The 23,116-nt window shown below is 39.0% G+C and overlaps 2 protein-coding genes across 2 annotated transcripts in view; one reads left to right on the forward strand and one right to left on the reverse strand.

The window, feature by feature from the left end:
- CNGA1 (cyclic nucleotide gated channel alpha 1) overlaps positions 1-9,720 on the reverse strand; it is a 61,909-nt gene extending 52,189 nt beyond the window's left edge. The window contains exon 1 of the mRNA XM_027836357.1: positions 9,524-9,720. The gene's annotated coding sequence lies outside the window, so the exon portion shown is untranslated. The remainder of the gene's footprint in view (positions 1-9,523) is intronic.
- Positions 2,172-22,535, forward strand: NIPAL1 (NIPA like domain containing 1). Its single transcript, XM_027836355.1, has 6 exons — positions 2,172-2,303; positions 13,022-13,288; positions 15,461-15,517; positions 19,284-19,374; positions 20,881-21,041; positions 21,693-22,535. Exons 1-6 carry the CDS (start codon positions 2,252-2,254, stop codon positions 22,295-22,297), a joined length of 1,233 nt encoding a protein of 410 aa, XP_027692156.1. The 5' UTR covers positions 2,172-2,251; the 3' UTR covers positions 22,298-22,535.
- The last annotated feature ends 581 nt before the right edge of the window (positions 22,536-23,116 follow it).

Genomic DNA, 23,116 nt, shown 5'->3' on the forward strand with positions numbered 1-23,116 from the left:
CACAATGCCTTCAGACCCCGGGTGTCCAACAACACTCCCAAGTGCTAAGTGCTGCAGGAATCAGATTAAAATGTAATTAGGAAATATTTACAATATAAATAAAATTACAGTAAAACAAAGCATGTTTTAAATATTCACTCTAAGTCAATAGGTAGCCTGAAAGGATCTTTATGTAAAGTTTAGCTGGCCCCTCCCTTCCATCACAGTTTAACACCACTAATTTAAACAACATTCAGTAGCCTCATTGCTCAAGAAAGAGCAGGAATATTTCATCCTTTGTTCTCTTCAAACTTGATTTTTCATTGAAATTAATACGAGCTAAGTTGCATTTTAATGTTTTCATTCATATTATTATAGACATGGTGCATTTTTTTCTTGGCCTTGCTTCCTTTGCTCTGCATAATTCATATGCTGTCCCATGTTACTCAAAATTCTTCATATTTGTCATTTCTTACAGTGCAACAGTATTCTGTCACATTCATGAATCACATTTTGTTCAGTCACCCAACAGTAGAGGGGCACACGCTTTGTTTCCATTTTTTCTAACACAAATAGTAAGCTACCACTATTTTGGCACAAACAGGACTTTTCTTTCTGTCACCGATTTCCTCAGCTAATTTTTCCAGGAGTGAGATCACTGGGTTGAAGAGCCCTTCGGCAATTCATTAATTTACCTGTTTTTCCACAAAGGAAGGTCATTTTTTGGATTAGGAGTTAGTGATAAAATCATACTTCTGTACTCCCAAATATTTACTGTTTGGCTTCAAAGAGTCCAAAATAACAACAAATAATACCATAAAACAAGCAGCTCAATTTTAAAAATTTATTTTTAACTGTTGGTACGAAATACTTTTCAGACTACTGCCCAGTTGACCTTCCCCATTTTTTTCACTTTACTTCCCTCCTGTACTTGTGAAAGATCAACCATAAACCTGTAAGCAAGATAACTATATGCTTTATGATTTACTTTGACTAATCGCTCTTTAACTCTTCCCCCATGAGCCTGAGAACAAGAAAAGCAAGATTTATGAAACTACTACCTAATCAACTTAATAACATTTCCTATGCAAAAGTAAAAAGGGTCTCAAAATGAGTTCATTTCACGTAATTCTTAAGTACCAAGCACAGAGCCTAAATGACCGTTCCAATTCCCTTATTTTAAAAAATAGAATTAATGAAAAATGTCCTACCTAGTGAATTCCTGATTTAACCAACTATCCATTTCACATGTACTGTTAAGAATTTAGGATGTTTTCAACTTTAGACCATGGTGAGCAATGGTTTCCATTGAAGAATTGTTTATTTTGAAGAATTTTAAGGCACAAAAAAGCAAGGGGGATGGTGGAAAAAGAACTAAAGTTGGAATCAGTGGCACTTGAGTTCGAACGTCAGACTGCTCCTTTCCTGACATGTTGGCCAAGTCACCTAACGTTTTGGGTTGCATTTGTTAAAAGAAATAAAAAACAAAAAAAGCAAGTCTGGCACTATGAAATTCTAGTATGAAAACTGGTTTTTTACCCTTTTAAAAATTATCTAATCCACACATGTAGAGCAAAAACAAATGATTACAAAGTAAGTTAATTTTAAAGCACTCAGTGCTTTCTATGGTCACTTCCAACTGCAGATACTAAGAGATTACAACTGAAATAAAAAATAAAATTGTGTGCTGAGTCCTACACCCTTGGGTTTGGGGATAAACTAAGGACAGAAGGAACCAGAAGCAGCCTAAATAGCAAAGCCAATGAATAACAGCCAATGTGAGGTGTTTAAAAATCAAAAAAACAAAAACAGGCTACCTTCCCACGGTCAAACCCTCTGGTCTACCCCGGGGAGGAAAGGAAGGAGTGCGAAGTATCTGCAAACTTTCTCAGGGCTTTCTTCCCCAGAGGGTCACCCCTCTCGTTAGGCTAAAAGAAAGTAGAGAGGCCACAGTTGTCCTAGTTGTGACTCAAGCTTCTTGAGTCATTGACCCGAGGCTATCTCCAGCCAACGAGCGGAGGGCTCACCGGCCGGGACCCAGCGCTCTCTCCCCTTTCCCCTAGTGTGGGAAGGGGCGTGGCCAGGGCGGAGACCTCGCCCACTGCTTCCCCATTGGCTGAAGGGACCCGCAAGGTGTGGGCCGGTGGAGTGGCAAGTCCAGGACTGGGTGTGGGGGGAGCGGGCGGAGGAGTTGTCCTGCCATGGGGCGGGGGAGAGGGGCAGCTCGGTGAGGGAGCGTTGGGTCTGCTCCGGCGAACCCCGTCCCGGGACCATGGAGGAGCAGGTGCTGGTGCCGCCGCCTCCCGGAGAGCCTTGCCTACAAGGTGAGGAGGGTACAGGGGTGGGGGCGCGGGGAGGGCGCGGGGTCGGAGCCTTGGGATGGAAAGACGCAGCCCCTCCTTACAGCCCGCTGGAGGTGGCCGAGAGCCGAGCTTCTCGGGGGCACACAGCTGCCCGTCGCCCGCCTTGGCATGGGGAAGGCAGGAGAGCCCTTCGCTGCTTGACCTCAGCCCGGGATTTGCACCCTAGAACCGAGTCTGGGCTAGCCGAGGGGACTTCGAACCCTGGGGTGAAGTTGGAGAAGTGTGTTCTTTTGCGTTTGAAAATTGCGCCCGGCCTGGGGTGGGGGGTGGGGGGTGGGGGGTGGGGATGCACATGCACATCCGGTGTTCAAAGTCTCCGGATAACTCGCACGACGTGACTAATTGCAATATAAAAACCTTTCGGGGAAACGTAATTTTCTTGCGTTAAAAATGATTAAGTTAAGGATATAGTCTTTGTTTCCTCCAACACATCTTAATGCCTGGCATGAAGTAAGCGTTCTATAAGAACTTACTGATTGAGTGACTGAATTTATGTATGTGTGTGTGTGTGTGTGTGTGTGTGTATAATATGTGTATGTATATGTTCACACACATATACTATACATATATAAATTGGAAGAAGAAAAAAATTTGAACTCTGTGTAATTATAATGACCTTCCCCAGAGAAGATGGTAGACTACAGGTGTGGAACATAGACTATATACTATTTGATTTGGTTGATGTATTGAATTGGGTCGTCCCTCCCTTATTTTGACTTTTATTCGTTGTTACAAAGGTGGATCTTCAGGTAGAGGAGAGATATATTTTTAGATAAACATGATGGAAAATGAAGATTATTGATAAAAAAAATTTAAATAATGCATTTGTAAAAGTGATATTAAAAAGTATGACTCTTGATCATCTATGTTCCACTTCCCACCCACCACTGACAGGAGGAGCAAAACGTGCGTGCTTCTGACAGTCTGACTCTGCTTTCATTAATTAAATCTTTGCTGGGAGAAGGCAAGAGCTGTTGAAATCCTGTACTCGCCCATTTCTGGATTCGTGTTTGATGTGTCATCTTGACACTGTTTCCTGAAGACCTTGGACTTTGTAAACATCGCCTTTTCTAAATTGATTTCAGTACGGACAGGTTTTCTATGACTTGGTTTGGGATACAGCCAACTAAAAAGTCTGAAATGCAATCTAAAAATGCTTTCAGAAAATAAAAGAAGGCAGGAATAACCACTGAGTTCGTGCATTTTTGTTATATTTTTAGGATGGAAGCATCCACAGTAATAATAATAATAGTAACAATAATTAACTGGCATTTACATGGTGATTTTTTTTCCCCCTTTTTTGGTGAGGCAGTCGGGGTTAAGTGATTTGCCCAGGGTCACACCACACTAATAAGTGTCCATTGTCCGAGGTCACATTTGAACTGGAGGCGGGAGCTCTATCCACTGCCACACCTAGCCATCCATGCGTGGTGATTTAAGGTGGAAGAGTATTTTCCAAGTGTCATCTCATTTTAGCCTCAGAACAACTCGGTGAAGGGAGGTGCTGTTATGACCATTTTACAAGAGGAAGCTAAAGGGAGGTTAAGTGACTTGCCCAGGATCACATAACTAGTAGGAATGATAATTCAGATCAGTGACAGACATTTTAAAACTTTAATTTCTAACAAATAGGCTGTTTGGTTTCTTCTCCTTTTTTTAAGGATTCAGTGAAGTATCCAGCTGGAAGGAGGGAGGAGGGAAAGTATATACCTCAGTAGTACATAAACTAGATAACTGAGAGTTGGATAGAGTGTGCTATGGAGCTTATGGTATAATTATTTCCTGATACTGGGTATAATTTTAGATTTTTTTCAGTGGGTTGGTTAATTTTTCTGAACTGATTTTTTTTTTTCCTTTTCAAAATTTTTTTTGTTAAAAGAGTTGGGTAGGGAGCTGGGAGATAGTGGATACAATGGGAAATGTAAATGTTGGAAAATAGAAAATACCAATTTAAAAAATATAATTATTTTGTAAGTCAGAAACTTAAACATATTTCCTACTTTTCCTTAATAATAAGCCAAAAGGCAAAGGCTTTTCCAAGACAACCACCTCTGTTTGTTTGTCTAAGGATCTGCATGGACAAGGGTGTGTGAATTATAAATCTCATTGTATGAGGTATTTACAAAGATGAATTCATGAATGTAGTTTAATTAGAAATTAATATAGTCCTGTTTCTCAGGTCCTTCTGCTAGAGCAGCAGCCAGCGAAGAGAAAAGAGGACAGGCAGGATTTGGATTGAGGTCTTTGGTGGTATAGTAGAAAGAATACTCTCTTTGAAGTCAGAGGATCTGGATTCAAATTCTTTTAATCTTATTACCTTGTTTATGTAACAGTGGTCAAGTTTCTTAATCTCCATGGGCCTCAGTTTACTAATCCATAAAATGAGGAACTTGGTTTAGACTATATGGCTTTTGAAGGCCTTTTCAGCTTTAAATCTCTGATCCTTCTATTGACCTAGCAGTCCTACCAAATTTTGAGATAATCAGAGGAATTGTACAGTGTAAAAATGTTAAGACCGAGACTGAATTCAGTCAAAAGGCCACACTTAAGGATCTAGAAGGCCACAGGTTCCCCACCCCTGACATAGACAATCTGCTTATTATTATTTAGAATGGATACAGTCCTGTATAAATCCATATAGTACTTCTACTTTTTCGAAGCGCTTCTATATCTGCTGAATTATCTTGTTTCTTTTTCATGGTACTCCTAAAACCACTGCTGTAGGAGCACTGATCTTGGGGTGAGAAGATCCAGGTCCAAGTGCAAGCTCAAGTACTGGGCCGGTTTCTTTAACCTGTGGCTCACTTTCCTCGTGTATAAAATTGTGATAATAATGATTCTACTCCTGACCTAAAAGGATTATTATTAGGAAAGCATTTTGTAAACCTTAAAGCCATTTTTATTTTACAAATGAGGAAATTGAGCCAAAGAGGTTAAATGACTAAGGTCACACAGCCAATTAGCATCACTGCCCAAATTTTGTGGACAATTGGGACTTCTGCTTTTCTTCCTGATTACCGTTCTTGAGCTCATTCCACTGTATGCAGGGAATGGTCCAGGTCTACACATCTGAAGACCTATCCTGCATAGCCCTGTGATTAAGCACAAGAGCTAATATTTTCCACAGTTTTGTTGAGTGAATAAATCCTTCATATACTTAACCAAAGAGATAATTTGTGTACTGTACTGGAAAAACTGTCTACCAAATTAATCTGTTTAATAGCTTCAAGGTGTGAGCTCTTTTTCCTGATTATAGTAGAAATAAGTATAGTGACTGGACCTAGCATAATCCTTAAGTGATGATTAATTGGTATAGGAAGCTTCAGGAAACTGGGCAACCTAGAGTCTTAGAAAGTTGCCTAGAGGGCCTCAGATCTTACCATCTGTGTGCCCTAGGCAAGTCACTTAACCCTGATTACCTCTGAAAAAATAAAGAAAAAGAAAAAAAAAAGGTTACCTGGAGTACTCTGAAAATTTAAATGATTGGCCCAGTAGCCTCAGACACTTACTAGCTGTGTGATTCTGGGCAAGTCACTTAAGCCTGATTACCTCTGGGAGGAAAAAAAAGGAGAGAAAGAGAGTTACCTAGAGTACTGAGAGAGTTTAAATGATTGGCCCAGTGTCACACAGACCATCTCTGAATGAGTCCTGGAACCCAGGTCTTCATGGCCAAAGTCTCTGCACCAAAATGAATACTCTCTTCTCTGTTGTCCCTTTTTGCTTCCTCATGCCACCCACATCTCCTCTCATTCTTCAGCTAATCAAATTATACCACAATGTGAAAATGTTCAGTTCCCTAACCCATAATCCAAGTGCAGCAACTGGGCTGCCTATTGTCCTAGCACAGAGTTCAAGAGTCCTACCCTGCCTCTAGTAAAATTCCCAAAATGAAGGAAGTCTTTAAATGGTCAGAGATAATACAAATTTCCCATTAATATTAACATAAATTGTAAATGACCAAGAAGGGGACAAAAAGTGGCATGTGAAAGTAGTGCTAACATCATTCCTTACATTTCAATAAGTTGTAAGGTCCTCTACGGCCAAGACATTTTTTTCGGTTTTTTTCTTGGTGTCAGTGCTTAGAACAGTATCTGGCACATGATAGTTGCTTATAAATTCTTGTGATTGATTCCATTTCCTACCCGTTCATCCTAAGAGATGTTCATCTCTATCGATCTAGGGATATTAGCAAAAGAAAGACAGTAAAATATGGAAACTACAATAGATACAGAATTTGACAATTAATAGTACTTGGGAGGACTTTGGATTCCTGATGGCCTTTCCAACTGGAAATTTTTTTCAGAATGATAGCACTAGGTATTTAACTGTTTGTTTGATATGACCAAAACTTGTACATCAGCTTTAATTTTGTTTATATAGGTTGTACTTAAAGGTTTATCTTCGACATCCCACTGCCCACCCCATGCTTAGACGGAGGCTTCCCTCTGATCTTGGTAGTTGTGTGACCACGGACAAATCAATTAACTTCTCTAGACCTTAGTTTCCTCATCTATAAAATACCTGACAGAGCTGCTTTTAAAGATCAAATGATTAAAGTGCTGTATGTTTAGATATCAACTATTATCACTAATTTCCCAAATTTATAATTTTTTTCTATTCTTATTTCCCATCATTGAAAAACCTTTAATTGATGTCTCTTGTTTTTTACATCCCCTTCCTTTAAAAATATACTCCTCCCATTCTCTCTCCCAAACTGTGTAACAAAGAATAAAAAACAGGACAAAAATCCATCAACAAAAATGTCCTAGGTATCCACTGTACCCATAGGATCATAGATTTAGAGCTGGATGGGACCTTGGAGGTCATCTAATTGAACCCCTTCATTTTATTAGTGAGGAAATTCAGGCCTAGAGAGAGTAGGTGACTTTTCCAAGGTCATACAAGTAACACGTATCAGAACAGGAATTCAGACTTAAGCCCTCTGATTCTGAATCAAGTACCCTCCAGCATTCTGCCCATATCAAGGAAATGGAAGAAGGGCCCTGGCAATACTAACAAGAATAAATTGTGATTTGTCAAAGAAAGCAAAGTTGGCTTCATGATAAAACTAGAAATTTAATTCCCTAAGAAGAAGTAGCTCTACTATAAAGGTAATTCATGTACTTATGGTGAATTTTTTTCATTCTTATTAAGGAAAAAGCTTGTGATTTTGCAGAAGAGTAAAGAAATAAGATGGGCATGTCAGCTGTTCCTTTAACAAGAAAAGGTTCCTACTGAATTCAATTCAACAAGCATTTGTTAAAGGCCTACTTAGGTTCCAGGCACCTTTCTAGATATTGAGCATACAAGGGAGCTTAGAATGCTATGGAGTATGAAAGGGAGGGTACGATATCTATGTAATTAAATACATAATTTGCGACTCTAATAGGAAGAATAATTTAACAGTGGGGTAGAATAGGAATTTTAAGTGCCAGTCGATGGGGAGAAATGATTAAACAAGTTGTAGTCCATGAATCTCAAATAACAAATAGGAAGAATTCAGAGAGCTGTGGGAAAACTTGTGTGAACTGATATAGATCAAATTAAGCAGAGCAAAGAAAATAACTTACATAAAGGTACAACAATGGAAAGGGCAACCACCCATGATATAGTGCTTCACACAGAGCTTGTAAACAACTTACTAGTTACTCGCTGAGAGGGCTTGATCACTCTACCGTCTACATTTCTGGAAGACTACCACCACACTCAGATTGTCTCAGAATACTGGAAGTGATATTGTTATAGGGGAATACACTCCCCTTAGTCACCACTATAGCTTTCGAACTCTTGCTGATGCATTTCCATTTATGGAAATCAGTCATTCAAAATGACACTTTTAGTTCTTTAAAATAATTATTTTAGTAACAAATACCATAATATTTAATTTTAACAATATCTAAATATAATATTTAATAATCATCCTGTAATAAAGCAAAAAGAAATAATGACATGACAGTCTCTCCTATATCAAAACAAGTAAATGAACAAACACATTACATCTACTTATAACTGGGTCACCAATGTGCTAACTTAGAGAAACCTGTCAAGGAGGCATCTAAACGAGGAAAACTCATGCTGCTCATGGTGCTCGTGGTGACCCACAACTTGAATTGGAAATTTCATCGACTTCTTTCTGTCTCAGGAATTATTCATAAAAGTTCCTTGATGAATGTAGCTTCTGTGAGGAGCAGATGCTTCCACTGCTAAGAAGCTAGGTGGATCCAGGCTTACACCTTAGACTCACACCTCGGAGCAAGTTGTCTCAGCCAAACTAATTCATCCAATAGGTGACTTCTCTCATTCTCAGCTTCCAAGCCGTTCTGCTTACGTACAGCTTATTTCTCAGCAGCAAGTACTGTATATGTTACTCCCAACTTTAAATTTAATAGAGGCAGTTCTGAAATCTGGCCTATCACACCACCCTTTCTCTCTCAACATTTTATTTTTCCAATAGGGCCAATAATAGTAGTGTTTATATAATACTTTAAAGCCTTCAAAGGGGCAGCCAGGTGGTCCAGTGGATAGAGCACCGGCCCTGAAGTCAGGAGGACCTGAGTTCAAATGCGGCCTCAGACACATAACACTTACTAGCTGTGTGACCCTGGGCAAGTCACTTAACCCCATTGCCTAACCCAAAAAAAAAAAAAAAGTATTTAACTCACAACTCTGGGGCAAGTCCTATAAATATTATAATCCCCATTCATTAAACAATCTCAGAGAGGTTAAGTAATTTGCACTCAACACACAGCTGATCATATAGCTAACAAGCATCAAAAGTGATATTTGAACTCTAGCCTCTCGGAATCCAAGTTAAGTGGTCTTATCCACTATGCTATATCTCATTAAGTGAGACCAATGAGAATGGAATGCCTGTTTCCTCATTACTTCTTGTAGGCAACGACTGACTCTTAATTCCCCACTAAGTAACACTGAAATAAACAATTCCTCCATTGCTCTGTCCTTTTTTATTTCCTCAAGCCACAACATCTGTCCTTATGCACCAGTTAAATGTTACCACAACATGAAAACATTCAATTCCTGGAATCAGTAATCCGATTGGAGCCACTGGGCTGCCTTGTACCATTTTCCTGCCACAGACACGACAGCATACTCAAGTTTGTTCTAAAGTCCGATGTATACAATGGGTACTTGCACATTACAAAGATCATTTTATTTCCTACCTCACCCTTCAGCCTCTTTTCCTCCTCTATAAATGTAGGAGACGTTCTGCCATGACCTCTTAGAAAGAACATTGTTTCCCTGGTATGGAATCCTCCTACACTGATTCCAGGGATGGAGTTTTTGAAATAGTTATGTTAACCACATATTAAGTGACATGAATGCTACTGGGGGTGGAATTCGCTTTGGCCAGTCAAGCCAGATGTCTTGAGTTGTTTGTTTCTATTTTTTCAGCCAGGAATGTAACTGATACTGATATGGCTGCTGGGAATTTTTGCTACCAAAAATACATACGATCACTTTCAAGTTTTTTGGGGGGGAGCCAGAGAGATGGGTCTAGACAGCAACACTTTGCCTTGTGTCAGCCTGCATGAAAGCCCACAGGAGTCCTTTCTAGGAAGAGAAATCATCGAATAGCACTGAAAATACCTGAGCTGAAGAAATTTAATCAGAGTTGTAATGGCAATATGCTGAGACATCATTTGATTCTTTGGCTCTGATATGTGGTCGCAAATTGTGGAAAGTATTTTAAGGTTCCTGAATTGTTTAAAACACACATTTCTCAGTTCTCGTCATTTTAGATATATGTTTAAGCAATAAAATGAGAACGCTTTCTGTCCTATCAGTCTTGTGATCTTGGGAAGGCAAATGGGTACAGCCTCAAGGCTGTGCAGGTTCCCCACCCTTGGAAGAGAAATGAAACCTCTAAGTTCTTTGATGTCACCATTATTTTCGATTTGAATATTTCTTCCATTTTTAAATTCTTGATGTAGCAAAACGCAGATGATCATGTAACATTCTGCCGGAGCCAGAACTATTTTAGTGCCTGGAAAGGGAAAGGGAGACCTGGGGAAGAGTGGGAGAAAGCAACAGGGCCAAGTAGGAACTCACTGTGGGGGTACAGGAAAGCTCAGTATCTCAGGAAGACAGCATATACTGGCTTTTACTTTCATTGCTCCTCAGGTGAATTTCTCAAACTGGGGGAGCACTAACCCATCCTCAGAGAGTTCATCTTATGCCCCTGTGGTATGGCAGACAATCTTTTGGACAACCTTCCCTTCCCCAATCCCTGGTAGAATGAAGGAAGGGGAAGGAGGCAGAGGGAAGATGCTAACAGGGGAAGGTCAACAGGAGTCACTTCCCTTGGTTCTGGAAGCAGACAAGAAATTGCGCACAGTTTGGTAGCTCACTGGTGGCTAAGAGCTCAGCAAGGGAGCTTGACCCGAATTCATGGGGTCAGCAGAAGGAAGCATGCCTCACGCCCTTGGGTGCCCAAGGGACACGGCGGTGACTACTCTGTCCAGCACAGCCCTGTGCCCCTTGTATGGGACAAATACTTGTCCTCTTACTGAAGTTATGCCACAGAACAGATTTATCAGACATTAAAGAATTTTTCTTTGTATAAATGCTTTGAGAGGTGTGTTTGCATGTTTTTTTTAAATAGCCACATATTCACCTCTGAACATAGTCATTCACTAAGTCAAGTGATGAATACTCTCTTTAACACGAACATAAGGTCCTTTACTGTTCGTGGGAATTCTTCATAATTGAGGAGAAACAAATGTACCTTTATGTTAAAATTCGATTGCTACTCTGCTTTTTTTGTTCTCAAGTTTTTTCTCTGTATCAGTTCAGTTGAATTCAACCCAAAACTTGGTAACTTTCTGCTGTGGGAGATACAAAGTTTAGAGAAGACATGACTGATAATATTAATAATCTGTTTGCCATTTAGCATTATATCACCGTAAGGAATTTTGGGGATTTTTTCAATACTTGAAAATTTCATTTACTTTATATTTAATGTTTAGTGGAATTAATCCAGTTGAGTCATTTGTTCATTTAGCCTTCATTACATTAAAAAAAAACAAAAAACTACAGGTACGCAACTCATTTTAGTCTTAGGCTTAATTTCATTTAGAAGGAAAATTAGAAAACCTGAGGAATTGTTCTCTTCAGTTAACACTGGTATGGAAAAATAACCACAGTTGACTGGTTTGGAAGAATGCTTTCTTCTTAAATCACCAAGTAGATGATTTAGGTTCCTTGTGGAATAGTTATTGTTTGTTAAATGAGGCTTATGTGCCAAGTGCTCTGCAGAATTCTGGAGGAGACTGTGATTTGGAGGAAAGAGCCTTGAAGTCAAAAGGCCTGGTTTCAGAGTCCCAGCTCCAACACTTAGCTGTATGACCAAAGGCATGTCCCTTAAACTTTATTAGCTTCAGTTACCTTAAATACAAAATGGAGATAATACTATTTACACTTTGAAAGTGATCCAAAGGGTTGTGGAAAGATACTGGGTGGGCCAGGCGTGGTTCCTATTACCCAAGCTCTTGTTGAGTGAGGCTGGTAAATCACTTGTGCCTGGGAGTTCCTGGGAGCGCCAGTAGTGCTTAAGCCATTTGTGTACACACACAGAATCCAGAACCTTTATGGTGAGCAGAGGATTAACAAGCTGTTTAAGGACAGAAACAGAGCAGGCTAAATCTTTGAGGCTGATCAGCAGTGACCTCGGGCCTGTGCCACTGTACTTCCAGCCTGGATGAGACAGGAAACCTGAGTGTCTCCACCCCTTCCCCCCAAGTAAAGCTATGTGGTATGCGTAAGTCAGCTTCATATCACCAATGTGTAGCTCTGGAGGGGTAGATAGGATGAGCCGTTTATTGTGAGTCGTTTTTCTGTTGTGTCCAACTCTTCCCGACCCATTTGGGGTTTTCTTGGCAGTAAGACTGGAGTGGTTTGCCATTTCCTTCTCCAGCCCATTTTACAGATGAGGAAACTGAGGCAAACAAGGTTAAGCGACTTTGTCAGAGTCACACATTTAGTAAGTATCTGAGGTCGATGTGTCTTCCAGACTCCAGGCCCAACGCTCTATAGAGTACTAGAAAATGAGTGTTGGATTCAATGGCCTTTAGGGTGCCCTCTAACTATAAATCTATGATCCTATGATCTTTTCTGCTACGTAGATGGCATTGTCAGGGACCTGAAAAAGAAGCTGACCCGTCGTATAGTGAGAGTTATGGATAATGAAGGGACCCCACCCCCCAAAGGTTTACATGAAATATCAATGCCCAATTCATTGGTCTGCTGTTTTCTCTGTTTCATTGACAAAAGCATTTAGAGATAGAAATTTCTCCTTAAGTACTGCTTTTTGACTGCATAGATATATTTAAAAAAAAAAAAAGAAAAGAAAAGAAAAGGAAAGCCTCGTGTATGTTGAGTAGATCCTGTATGAAAGGCATGGACATGAATTGCACTGAATGGAAAGGCACGAAGCGCTTCCCGTCTTCCCTGTAGTGGGGAGTACATACATTGAGAAGATTACACATTCATGGAAATATAAGACTTAAACTACCTGGCTCAGGGGACTGCTGTTGTAAACCTTAAGAATGTGGTATGAATGAGAGCAATTATTATTTCTCCGTCTGATGAAGGTAGGCATGGGTTACTCAATAAAGCACTTTTTCATTTGTGTGATGCCTCTCCTATTTGTCTTCTTCCAGGCTCTGTGCTCTCTTTGCTATGTTCCAACTCCTACCAGGCATGGTGCCAGATCACCAATGTGTCACAACTAAAGGCTTCTTATGTCACCCAGGAGAACCAGAATTCCAATGGAACAAGCCTGAGCATTTCTACATCTGCAGAGAACCAATACAGCCTTTTTCTAGGCTTAGTCCTGGCCTTAAGTTCCAGTGTTTTCATAGGCTCCAGCTTCATACTGAAAAAGAAGGGACTCTTACAACTGGCTAAAAAGGGAATAACCAGAGCTGGTAAGAAACTAATGCCCCAAAATGTAGCTCTTTTTTATATTCTTCCTTCCTTTCTTCTTTCCTTTCTTCCTTCCTTCCTTCCTTTTCTTTTTTTACTCTTTTCTTTTTCTTTCTTCCCTTCCTTTCTTTCCTTCTCTTTCTCTTCCTTTCTTTTTCTTCCTTCCTTCCTGTTTTTCTTTCTTTCTTCTTTCTTCCTTTCCTTCTATAAGCCTCTAGTAGAATCAGAGGGATAGGAATAGGAACTGGATTTGTAATTTCACTGGCATAGGGAAGTGCCAAGTGAGGAAACTGCCTTCTACCAATGCAGGTGGGCACCCTCACAGAGATTTCTAGTCTTGGAAAGCTGCCTACAGCCCCACAAGCTTAAGCACAGGTGGCTTGCCAAAGGACACAAAGCCACTATAGTCAGAGGTGGAACTGGAAGCCCCCAGGTCTTCCTGGTTCTGAGGTCAGCCCTCTCTCTACACCATACCTCATTGACTCTCTTGAACCCGCGTACTACTAATATAATATTTACCACCAGCCTTTACCAGCACAATGGAAAGAATGCTGTCTCTGCAATTAGAAAATGTGGTTTCAAATCCTGCCTTTATTGATATTTATAATGTTAATAATATGACATTTATTACCTCTCTGACTTTGGCCAAATCAGTTAACGTCTCTAAATTTCAGTTTCCTCGTCTGTGAAATGAAGAGATTGGATCAGCTGGATTCTGAGCTCCTTCCAGTTCTAGGTCTGTGATCTTATGATGGCCCCCTCCCCCCAACAAAGATTCTTATATTCCTCCACTAACCATAACCGTCTCCCCCTCTTGTCAGCTGTGGAGACTGGGGCTGAGTACCTGAGTTTAGGGAGTTCAAGGACCGGATGAGCCCAACTCAATGAACCTGGTCACTTACTTTCAGGTTGAGTCTGAAATTAAACTGGTTCTTATTCTATAACTTGTTTGAAATTTGCTTTTACTTCTTAGCTTTACTTTTGCAATTTTAGTGCTTAGAATTGTTTCCCTCAAATGTTGTAACTGCAATTTGAAGCTTTTGTTATCAAGTAATAAGAGTATTCCGCAGCGACGTGGTTTGAACAGTAAAGCTCAAGCCATTAGGCCTATTTAGCCTGAAGTCTCATGTGGTGACTCTTTTAAATCTCCATCCTCCTCCTCTTCAATCAATAGTGTTATATTCCTTGTTTAAATTAAAATTTTTTCAATAAAATAACTCAATTTCAATGAATATTATGTAACCTTTATTTTTAAAGATGATGCTGCAGTATTTTTTTTTAAAAGGTAACAACTCCCTAAGACTTAATTCATGAGATGTCATAAGATTTTAGTTAGTATTTAGGGTTAAGGGATTCTCAATCTTTTATGTATCATGGATCTCTTTGGCAGTCTAGTGAAGCCTATGGACCCCTTCTCAGAATGTTTTTAGGTGCATAAAATAAAATACATGTGATTATAAAGGAAACCAGTTGTATTCAAGTAAAGACCAGTTTTTTTTCCTATCCAAATTCACAGATTTGAAACCTATCCACAGATCCCTTTGGAGTCCTTGGACTCCAGGTTAAAAAAAGCAAACAAACCAACCCTGATCTAGTAGAATTCCTCTCCCTCACTTTACAGATAAGGAAACTGACACCCAAAGAGACAAAATGCCTTGTTCAAAGCTGTAGCCCAGGTTAGTGGCAGAATTAGTACTTGAACTCCAGGCTCCTGACTCCTCATTCATTAAGTTTTCTACTATGTCATGTCTGTCTTTAGTGCCTTTTAAAAAAACTAATCTATATTATTAATTCATACTGAAACTTGACTTAGATCATTCAGAAAGCCTTTCCCAATGGGACTAATAATGTGGTGCAACATCTCTGGACTTGTTCATCTCTAGTTGGGAGACTACTGTCTATGTTATAAGCAATCTCTTCTCCTTAAAGATTGAGCCAATCACAGGAAAGACCAAGTGTGCTTTTCTCCTCGCTTCTTCTTTCTCTTTCTATACCCAGAAGCAGAAAAGAGAAAACTTCAGAAGTTCTTGGGAAATTACTGCTAAACATTTGCTAAAGAGGTTTTGTCCCTCCAGCCCCATTTTTTTCCTCTGTTTTAGATGATTCGTCCCAGTAATGCTTCTCTGAGTTTGGGTTTCATCACTTTCCATGTTAGAATTTGCTTATTTTTTTAGGGCATGGTGGACATTCTTACCTGAAGGAATGGCTCTGGTGGGCAGGATTACTCTCAAGTAAGTATCTGATACCTACAATACAGCTGTGAAATGACAAAGATGGAGAGTATGATACTTTTAGAATTTGGTAAGAGTAGAATCTCTCCATGGTAGAGATTAAATCCATCTACCAAGCTTCTGTATAGAAGTAGCCAATGTATATAAGGACAAGCACTGAACCTGATTTTACTTGTTTCCCAGATGAGGAAACTCTCTACCAATAAAAATGTGCCTTCTCAATTTATAATCAGAGAGAGTTGCCTAGAACAGCAAGGTTAAGTGATTTGCCCAGGGTCACACAACTAGCATCAAAAACAGAACAATGTGTATGTCTTTGTATATTTATGTGAATGGACATACCATTTAATTGTACAGCTCAAATGACTTTTATTTCCTTTGTACTGTCTTTATAGTCCTGGAGTAGAGGAGGGAAAGGAGATATGTTCAATGTGATATTCAATCATATATGTCCCCTTTAAATTCTGGTCTCACACACATTTCTTCACATACCTAGTTTTTTTTCTGCTCTGAAACTGTAACTGTGATATCAGTATATCTCTTAAGTGTTATCTTGTTCTTGTTAGAGCAGAACATGGTTAAAATAAGTCACTGCTTGCCCTTCAAGATGAGGAAAGAAAAACAAGTCACACTCATGCCTCAACCTGCTCCCAACTGTCTCTGATCCTGCGATTCCTTACCTCTGTCTGTCTCCTGTCTCTCCTGGTCTAGGGTTGCAGAAGTGTCTGGTTCCAGAGAGAACCTCCAAACCCCTTGGTGAGATGCCAGTAGGGCTGTGGCAGGTGTCTCTTCCTTCTCATCTTAGAATAAAAACTGGTTCAGCCCCAGACACTTGGCTAAAAGGAAATCTTAAATATTATTACCTTTCAACCACTTAACGAATCACCTACTCTTTGTAGCCAAAAGCTTAGAACTTTCTTGTGGTTTTGCATCCTAGAGCAGTGTTTTTCAGGAACTTTGAGAATTTGCTCATAGAAGGGAGACATTTTAGATGAAAATCAACTTTGCTACCTATTAACTTTGTCATTGTGAGATACAATAGGTAAGAATCTCAAAGATGAATTAATAACAATATACCTCTTGTTTATATGGCACTTCACAATTTCAAAGGGGTTTTCCATCATTCTAATTTGATTAGGTTGTTGAGGATTGTATTGGGCCAAGAATGAGAAAATTAAATAATTTTCATACACCCTTTCTTAGAGCTAAGATTTAAGGAGAAAATTATGTACCTACAGGAACAAATATAGGTTCATGACCTAGAAGATGTCTTAGAAATCACTTTATTTGCAACCCCATATAGAGAAAGGAACAGTGGCCTAACAAGAAGTGGTGGGCCAAGATGCACAATTAGTCTGTGGCAGAGTTGGAAGTAGTTCCTAGATTCCCTTTGCTCAAATACAGGAGAGGAAAAATAGGTAGTTGGCATTGAAGTTTTGGGCAATAAACTGATAAGTATCTGAAATGAAATACAAATATACTTCATTTTATGTAATTGCCATGGCCCAGAGACATGGTTTTGTGACCACATTTTTAATCATTTTAGATGTACTAGGTGAGAAAGTACATCAAAAGAACCCTACGGAGGCCTTTTCCTAACGTAGCAGTGTTAATGGGCAATTTGGATTTGAGGGAGAAAGACATAGCTCATGATCATAGGGAACTTAGCTAGATATTACTGATGTTAAAATAAAAGATACATTGAGGTCAAGTTTCAGCTTATGACCCAGACACCTGGGGTACCTCTCCTCCTGATTTACATACCACTGAATACTTGAAGGCCAACCAGGAACTGGCCACTCTGTCAGGACTGTAGACTGACCTGAGTGGCTCCTAATAGTTGGGGTTTGTACTTTTGAATGTTCACAAGTGCAGAGAGCTAGTGTCTGTTACAAATGTATTTCTCCAGGAGCAGACCCATCAAATTCATCTTTTGAGTCTAGTTATGACAAGAATATATATACACATGGAGACATGGAGATAAGTAGAATTTTTGGAGGTGTTCACATGAAGGACTAAAGCCAGGGGTGGGGAACCTAGGGCCTTAAGGCTACATGTGGCCTTAAGGCTGAAGGTTTCCCACCCCTATACTAAACAGTCATTCTAGCTGTTTATATCAACATATCAGTTAGCTAGGTGGTGCAGTGGATAGAGTACCAGACCTGGAGTCAGGAAGATTCATCTTCTTAAATTTGGCCTCAGACACTTGCCAACTGTGTGAGCCTGGGCAAGTCACTTAGCCCTGTTGTCTCAGTTTCCTCATCTGTAAAATGAGCTGGAGAAGGAAATGGCAAATCATTCCAGTATCTTTGCCAAGAAAACCCCAAATGGGGTCATGAAGAGTTGAGAACGACTAAAAAAATGACTCAACAACACAAAAATCAACATGTCCTCTCTGTTCCTACAGGGAAGGACCTAGTCCAACCAGAAAGTATAAGTAGCTATCCCCTGATCAATCTAATCTATAATTTCAGATTTCTATATATCATATTTTCCTAAAGCAATCTACACTTGGTAGGTTAACTAGGAAAAAAGAACCCCACCATCTATAGGCGAAAGAGGAAAATGTGTTACATGGGAGGAAGTGCTTCTCTTACTGTTGGCCTTTTATTTATTTCTGTATGTCAATTCCTGGTATAAGGTGTATGAAGTTGGGGGTGGGGTGGAGTTTACCAGCTGGACATCCTAAAATCCGTGAGCAAATTTCCTAGTGGTAACAGGACAACACTTTGGCCCAGAATCATCTAAGGTTTACCCTTGCATTAGAAATTAATTGTATTTCAGGCATAAGGAGGATTAAATTTGGAGATGATCTTGTGAGCTTTTGAATGTTGCACATTTGTAGACATTGGCCAGCTAAAGAACATCTGATTAGACTGTTCTGTGGGAGGTTCCAGGCTTCTTACTCCTTAAATCTCCTCATGTACTCTGCCATCCGGTGGCACTGGCTTCCTTGCTGCTATTCACATAAGACACTCTTATCTCTCAACTCTATTCATTTTCATTGGTTGCCCCCAATGCCTGGAATGTTCTCCTTCTTTTTCTCTGCCTCTCGGCTTCCCTCAAGTCCCCGCTAAAATTCTACCTTCTGCAAGAAATCTTTCCTGATCTTCCTTAATTCAAATACTTTTCTCCTGTAGATTATTTCCAATTTTTCCCTTTTCTGTCTTGTTTGTATGTAGTTGTTTTTATGTTGTCTTCCCTAGTTGACTGTGAGTTCTTTGAGAGCAGAGATTGTTTTTTGACTCTCTTTGTATTCCCAGCACTTAGCAGAGTAGGCTCTAACTAAATGCTTATTGACAGGCTTTTACCTACATCACACTGTTGGTCACATCTATAGATCCCTCTAATTTTGCTAACTCCATTCTTTGTTTTGTAAAACAGTGAAGCTTCTTGGACAGAAACAGAAATGGTCCTTAGCATTCCCAAGGCTTTCCTTTACTAGTTTTCATTTGGCTACTCAGGTGCAATTGGAACTGTGTTTTGGAAGTCTTTTAAATGTGTATTAATCTGTCTTTTCTTTGAGTGTGACTGTCAACCATTTTGTCTTAGATCAGTTTTATTCTCTGGTTTATTATAGGACAGTATGCTTTGAAGCACTAATAGGTTTTCTGGATTAATTTCAAACCTCAAAACTTTTCACGTATAATTTATTCATTTCTGCTTAGACCGATCTTTGGTATGAGTTCACTGCTATGTGTTATTTATTTTTATCTTCTAATAAATTAAATTAACATTCGTGTCAACAATCCTGTTTGCTTTATAGTGGGAATAGGAGAGGCTGCAAATTTTGCTGCATATGCTTTTGCACCTGCAACATTGGTTACCCCTTTGGGGGCACTGAGTGTTCTTATAAGGTATGTGAGACTAAGGAAGAACTACGTGTAAGGGTATTTCATGCCATAATAATCTTAAACCATAAGAATATATATGTATATATATAATATATACATACATACACATCTGTATATATATGTGCATATATATGTCAGAGGTACAAATAGAAATATTCTTCTCTTGGAATATTCCACATAGTCATCATTATCTGCTTGGTTTCCCACTTGGCTTAAGCTGAGAATATTTTTTAACATTTCGTCTTGCAAAGAGTGCTGCCAAACTCCTGCTTTCTTAAGCCATTGCTCATGGTAATGATTATGAATAAGCCTGAAAAGATAGCAGTATTCATTTGGAGTCACTGTTTGAACTTTTGCTAAAATTTGTACTTGTCTGCATTCTGCTTTTGTTTAGAATTCTTCTGATTTCATACCAAAAATTGTCATTTTCCTATTTAAATCAAACTAAGGTGAAGTATGATAGGATCATACAATTTGAGCTGGAAGGAATCTTAAAGACTATCTAATCCAAACCTACCCTCCACCCATTTTACAGATAAGGAAACTGGAGCCCACAAGGTCACGAGACTTGCTCAAGTTCACACAGCCAGTAAAGCAGCAGATGCAGAATTTGAACCCATGTCCTTTGACCACAAATCCAGAGCTCTTTCTTCTGAATCTGAATATTTAGTTCATGGAAGAACGTGGCTTCATTTTTTCTGAGTTTGTCCTTATTTTACCCCCAAATATAGATGCATTTTGGCAGGTCCATGACCCCTTCCAACTCTTGGACCCATGATGCTTTTACGAAAGCTCCTTTTCTTTCCCCTCTTTGTCAACAATCACAGTTAACCTCCAGTACAAACCATATAGCCTCCGCCTCCTACATTTTCCTGGGTCTTCAATATGCATGTCCTCTTCCCTGGGGCTTTCCTATACTTTTCCATCCTAAGATGAATATTCTGTCAAACGGGTAAGATGTTAAAATAGAAATTGGGAGGATGGGGTTTTTTTTTTAATTTCTGCCAGTTTTGCAATGAAAAGTAGGAATGTTAAAAAAAATGTACAAGATTTTGCAGTTCACAGAATGATTAAAGCGATGACCTTCAACTTTAAAGCCTTCCTGAAAGGACTGAGGTTGAGGGGGTTGAACATGGGTTAAATCAGAGGTGTTAAACACATGGCCCAAAGACCACATGCAGCCCATAACACTCCTGAGCTTGGCCTAAACCAGATCAAAATGTAATTGGGAACTATTTAACAAAATGAATAAAAATACAATAAGATAATGTTAATATGTGGTTTAAAAAGTAAATTTGCAGCCTACAGAGATCCTTATTTATAGTTTAGCCCTGTTTTCATTTAAGAAAATTGAGGAAGCTTTGAGAACATATCAGTATTGATCAAGATCAGTTGGTTAGGGTACAGAATAACGTGTGCCATATTGTGACTTCTTAATCACTATGTAATCAAAAGTTAGTTGAATCAGAATGATTGCTTCTTGTTGTTTTTTCTTTTCATCGCCAACAGTGCAGTATTGTCGGCCCATTTTTTAAATGAGAGACTGAACATTCATGGGAAAATAGGCTGCATGTTAAGTATCTTGGGGTCAACTGTGATGGTTATTCATGCTCCCAAAGAAGAGGAAGTCACATCTCTACATGATATGGAAATAAAGCTAAGGGATCCAGGTTTGTAATTAAAACTGTAAGTGTTAATAAACACTTACCTGACATTCTACTTCACACCCGTGTCTATAGTATTTGGAATATTTGTTCCCCTTTTTTTTTTGGTAGGAGGGAAAATCCAGACCTATGTATTCCAATATGGAAAACTCTTTACCAGTGCAGATTGGCATCTTATGTAATTTCTAGTCCCAGGGAAAGGCACTGAAAGCTTAAGAGACTTACCTGGTCAAATAATGTGTCAGAGGCAGGATTTAATTCCAGGTCTTCCTGACTCTAAAACTGACACTCTTTCCACTAACCAATGATACCTCTCTGATCTATAACTACTTTGTTCCTTACTAGGCTTCTTGAAGAGATTATGACTTTTCCTTGGGCATTACTGTTAATTGGCTAGAAAGAAAAATATTGATACTTACTGTTAGCATTGCATGTGTGCAGGAGCACGCACATGCACAACACACACACACACACACACACACACACACACACACACACGACGCTTTGCTATTTTGTTTCTGGTTCCAAACTAGTGGAAACAGTGGCTTCCTAACTTAATATAAACAAAGTGCTTTGGAAGAATACCTTGAAAGCATTGTCTGACTTTGCTTTTTTTTTTTTCTCTCTCTCCCCCTCTCTCTCTGTCTTTCCTAACAGCATTTGTTTCCTTTGCTGTGGTTGTAATTGTGATCTCTGTGGTGCTGATTGTGGTTGTTGCTCCAAAGAAAGGTCAGACCAATATATTAATCTACATTTCAATTTGTTCAGTATTTGGAGTATTTTCAGTTTCTTCTGTCAAGGGCTTAGGAATCGCCATCAAGGAGCTATTGGAACAGAAGCCAGTCTACAAGGATCCATTCGTCTTTATTTTGTTGGTGACAATGATTGCCTCAGTCAGTACTCAGGTTAATTATCTCAACAAAGCATTGGATACATTCAATACATCTCTAGTGACTCCTATTTATTATGTTTTCTTCACATCTATAGTAGTGACGTGTTCTGCCATCTTATTCAAAGAGTGGTATAGTATGAATGCTGGTGATGTCATTGGGACACTGAGTGGATTCTTCACCATTGTTAATGGCATCTTCCTTCTGCATGCTTTTAAAAACACCGATATCACCTGGAGTCAGTTGACAACTACTTCCAAAAAAGCCCAGTTATCCCCATATGCCAGCGAAGATAGACATGCTTTATTAGAGACCATAGAATGTGACGATGATCAAACTTTATTTAATCGGATGGACAATCAGGGTCACTGATCCCCCTGGAAGAGCCATTTTGAAGAAGGAAAAAGGCATGCATGTTTCTTTTAAGAACTGTTGAAATATTCAGCTGTATATTTTCATGTCCATATATGTGAAACCTATGTATTTATGTTTTGGAAGATGATACAATGGCCATCTTCATTCTTCCTACCTAAGGTAATCAATGGAACATTGATATTTCAGTCTAACATTCTAGACAAGTAATTAAAGGTTGTTTTGTTTTTACAAATAATTCTCTGGTTTTTTTTTCTTTAGCATATTCATGACAGTCTTATGAACTACAGATTGCTTTCCTATTATAGAACCAGAGCATATAAAGGGAAGTCTAGCATAATAAGCATCTCATAACACTCTAAAAAATATTTTTGTGGCAACTATGTAATCTTTTTTCAAATGTTAAGAGTTCAGAGTATATTTGGTTTTGAATTTTATTTTTCCAGTTGAAAAATTCTAAAGAAAATCTGTAATCTTCCTATGGGATATAAGTATTGTTTTTCCCTGTAAGTTTCAAAAAAGTACTATTTTGTTTTATTTGTGTAATTATTGTGTTTTGTTTTCACAACTTCTCCCCAGAAGACTTCTGACTTCTCCAGAGATATGAATGCCCAATATTTCCTCTTTACAATTTACATTCCTTAGTTCCTTATTTTTTTTTCTTCTTTGGGAACTTTGTCCGTTCAGTTGGTTTGTTGTTTTATTTCTTTGGAACAAATGACCTCAAGATATGCTTGTCACATGTGTACATGGCACAAATAATGTCTCCATAGGAGAACTCTATTAATACTTGGTTTTTATACTTTGTAGCTCTCAGAA

This window comes from Vombatus ursinus, unplaced genomic scaffold (assembly GCF_900497805.2).
Source record: "Vombatus ursinus unplaced genomic scaffold, bare-nosed wombat genome assembly UNPS02014818.1, whole genome shotgun sequence".
Lineage (NCBI taxonomy): Eukaryota > Metazoa > Chordata > Mammalia > Diprotodontia > Vombatidae > Vombatus > Vombatus ursinus.

Coding starts and splice junctions, on each gene's coding strand:
- NIPAL1 (XM_027836355.1), top strand. CDS start 2,252: ATGGAGGAGCAGGTGCTGGTGCCGCCGCCTCCCGGAGAGCCTTGCCTA. Junction 2,304..13,021: donor CGGAGAGCCTTGCCTACAAG/GTGAGGAGGGTA, acceptor GTCTTCTTCCAG/GCTCTGTGCTCTCTTTGCTA. Junction 15,518..19,283: donor GTGGGCAGGATTACTCTCAA/GTAAGTATCTGA, acceptor TTTGCTTTATAG/TGGGAATAGGAGAGGCTGCA.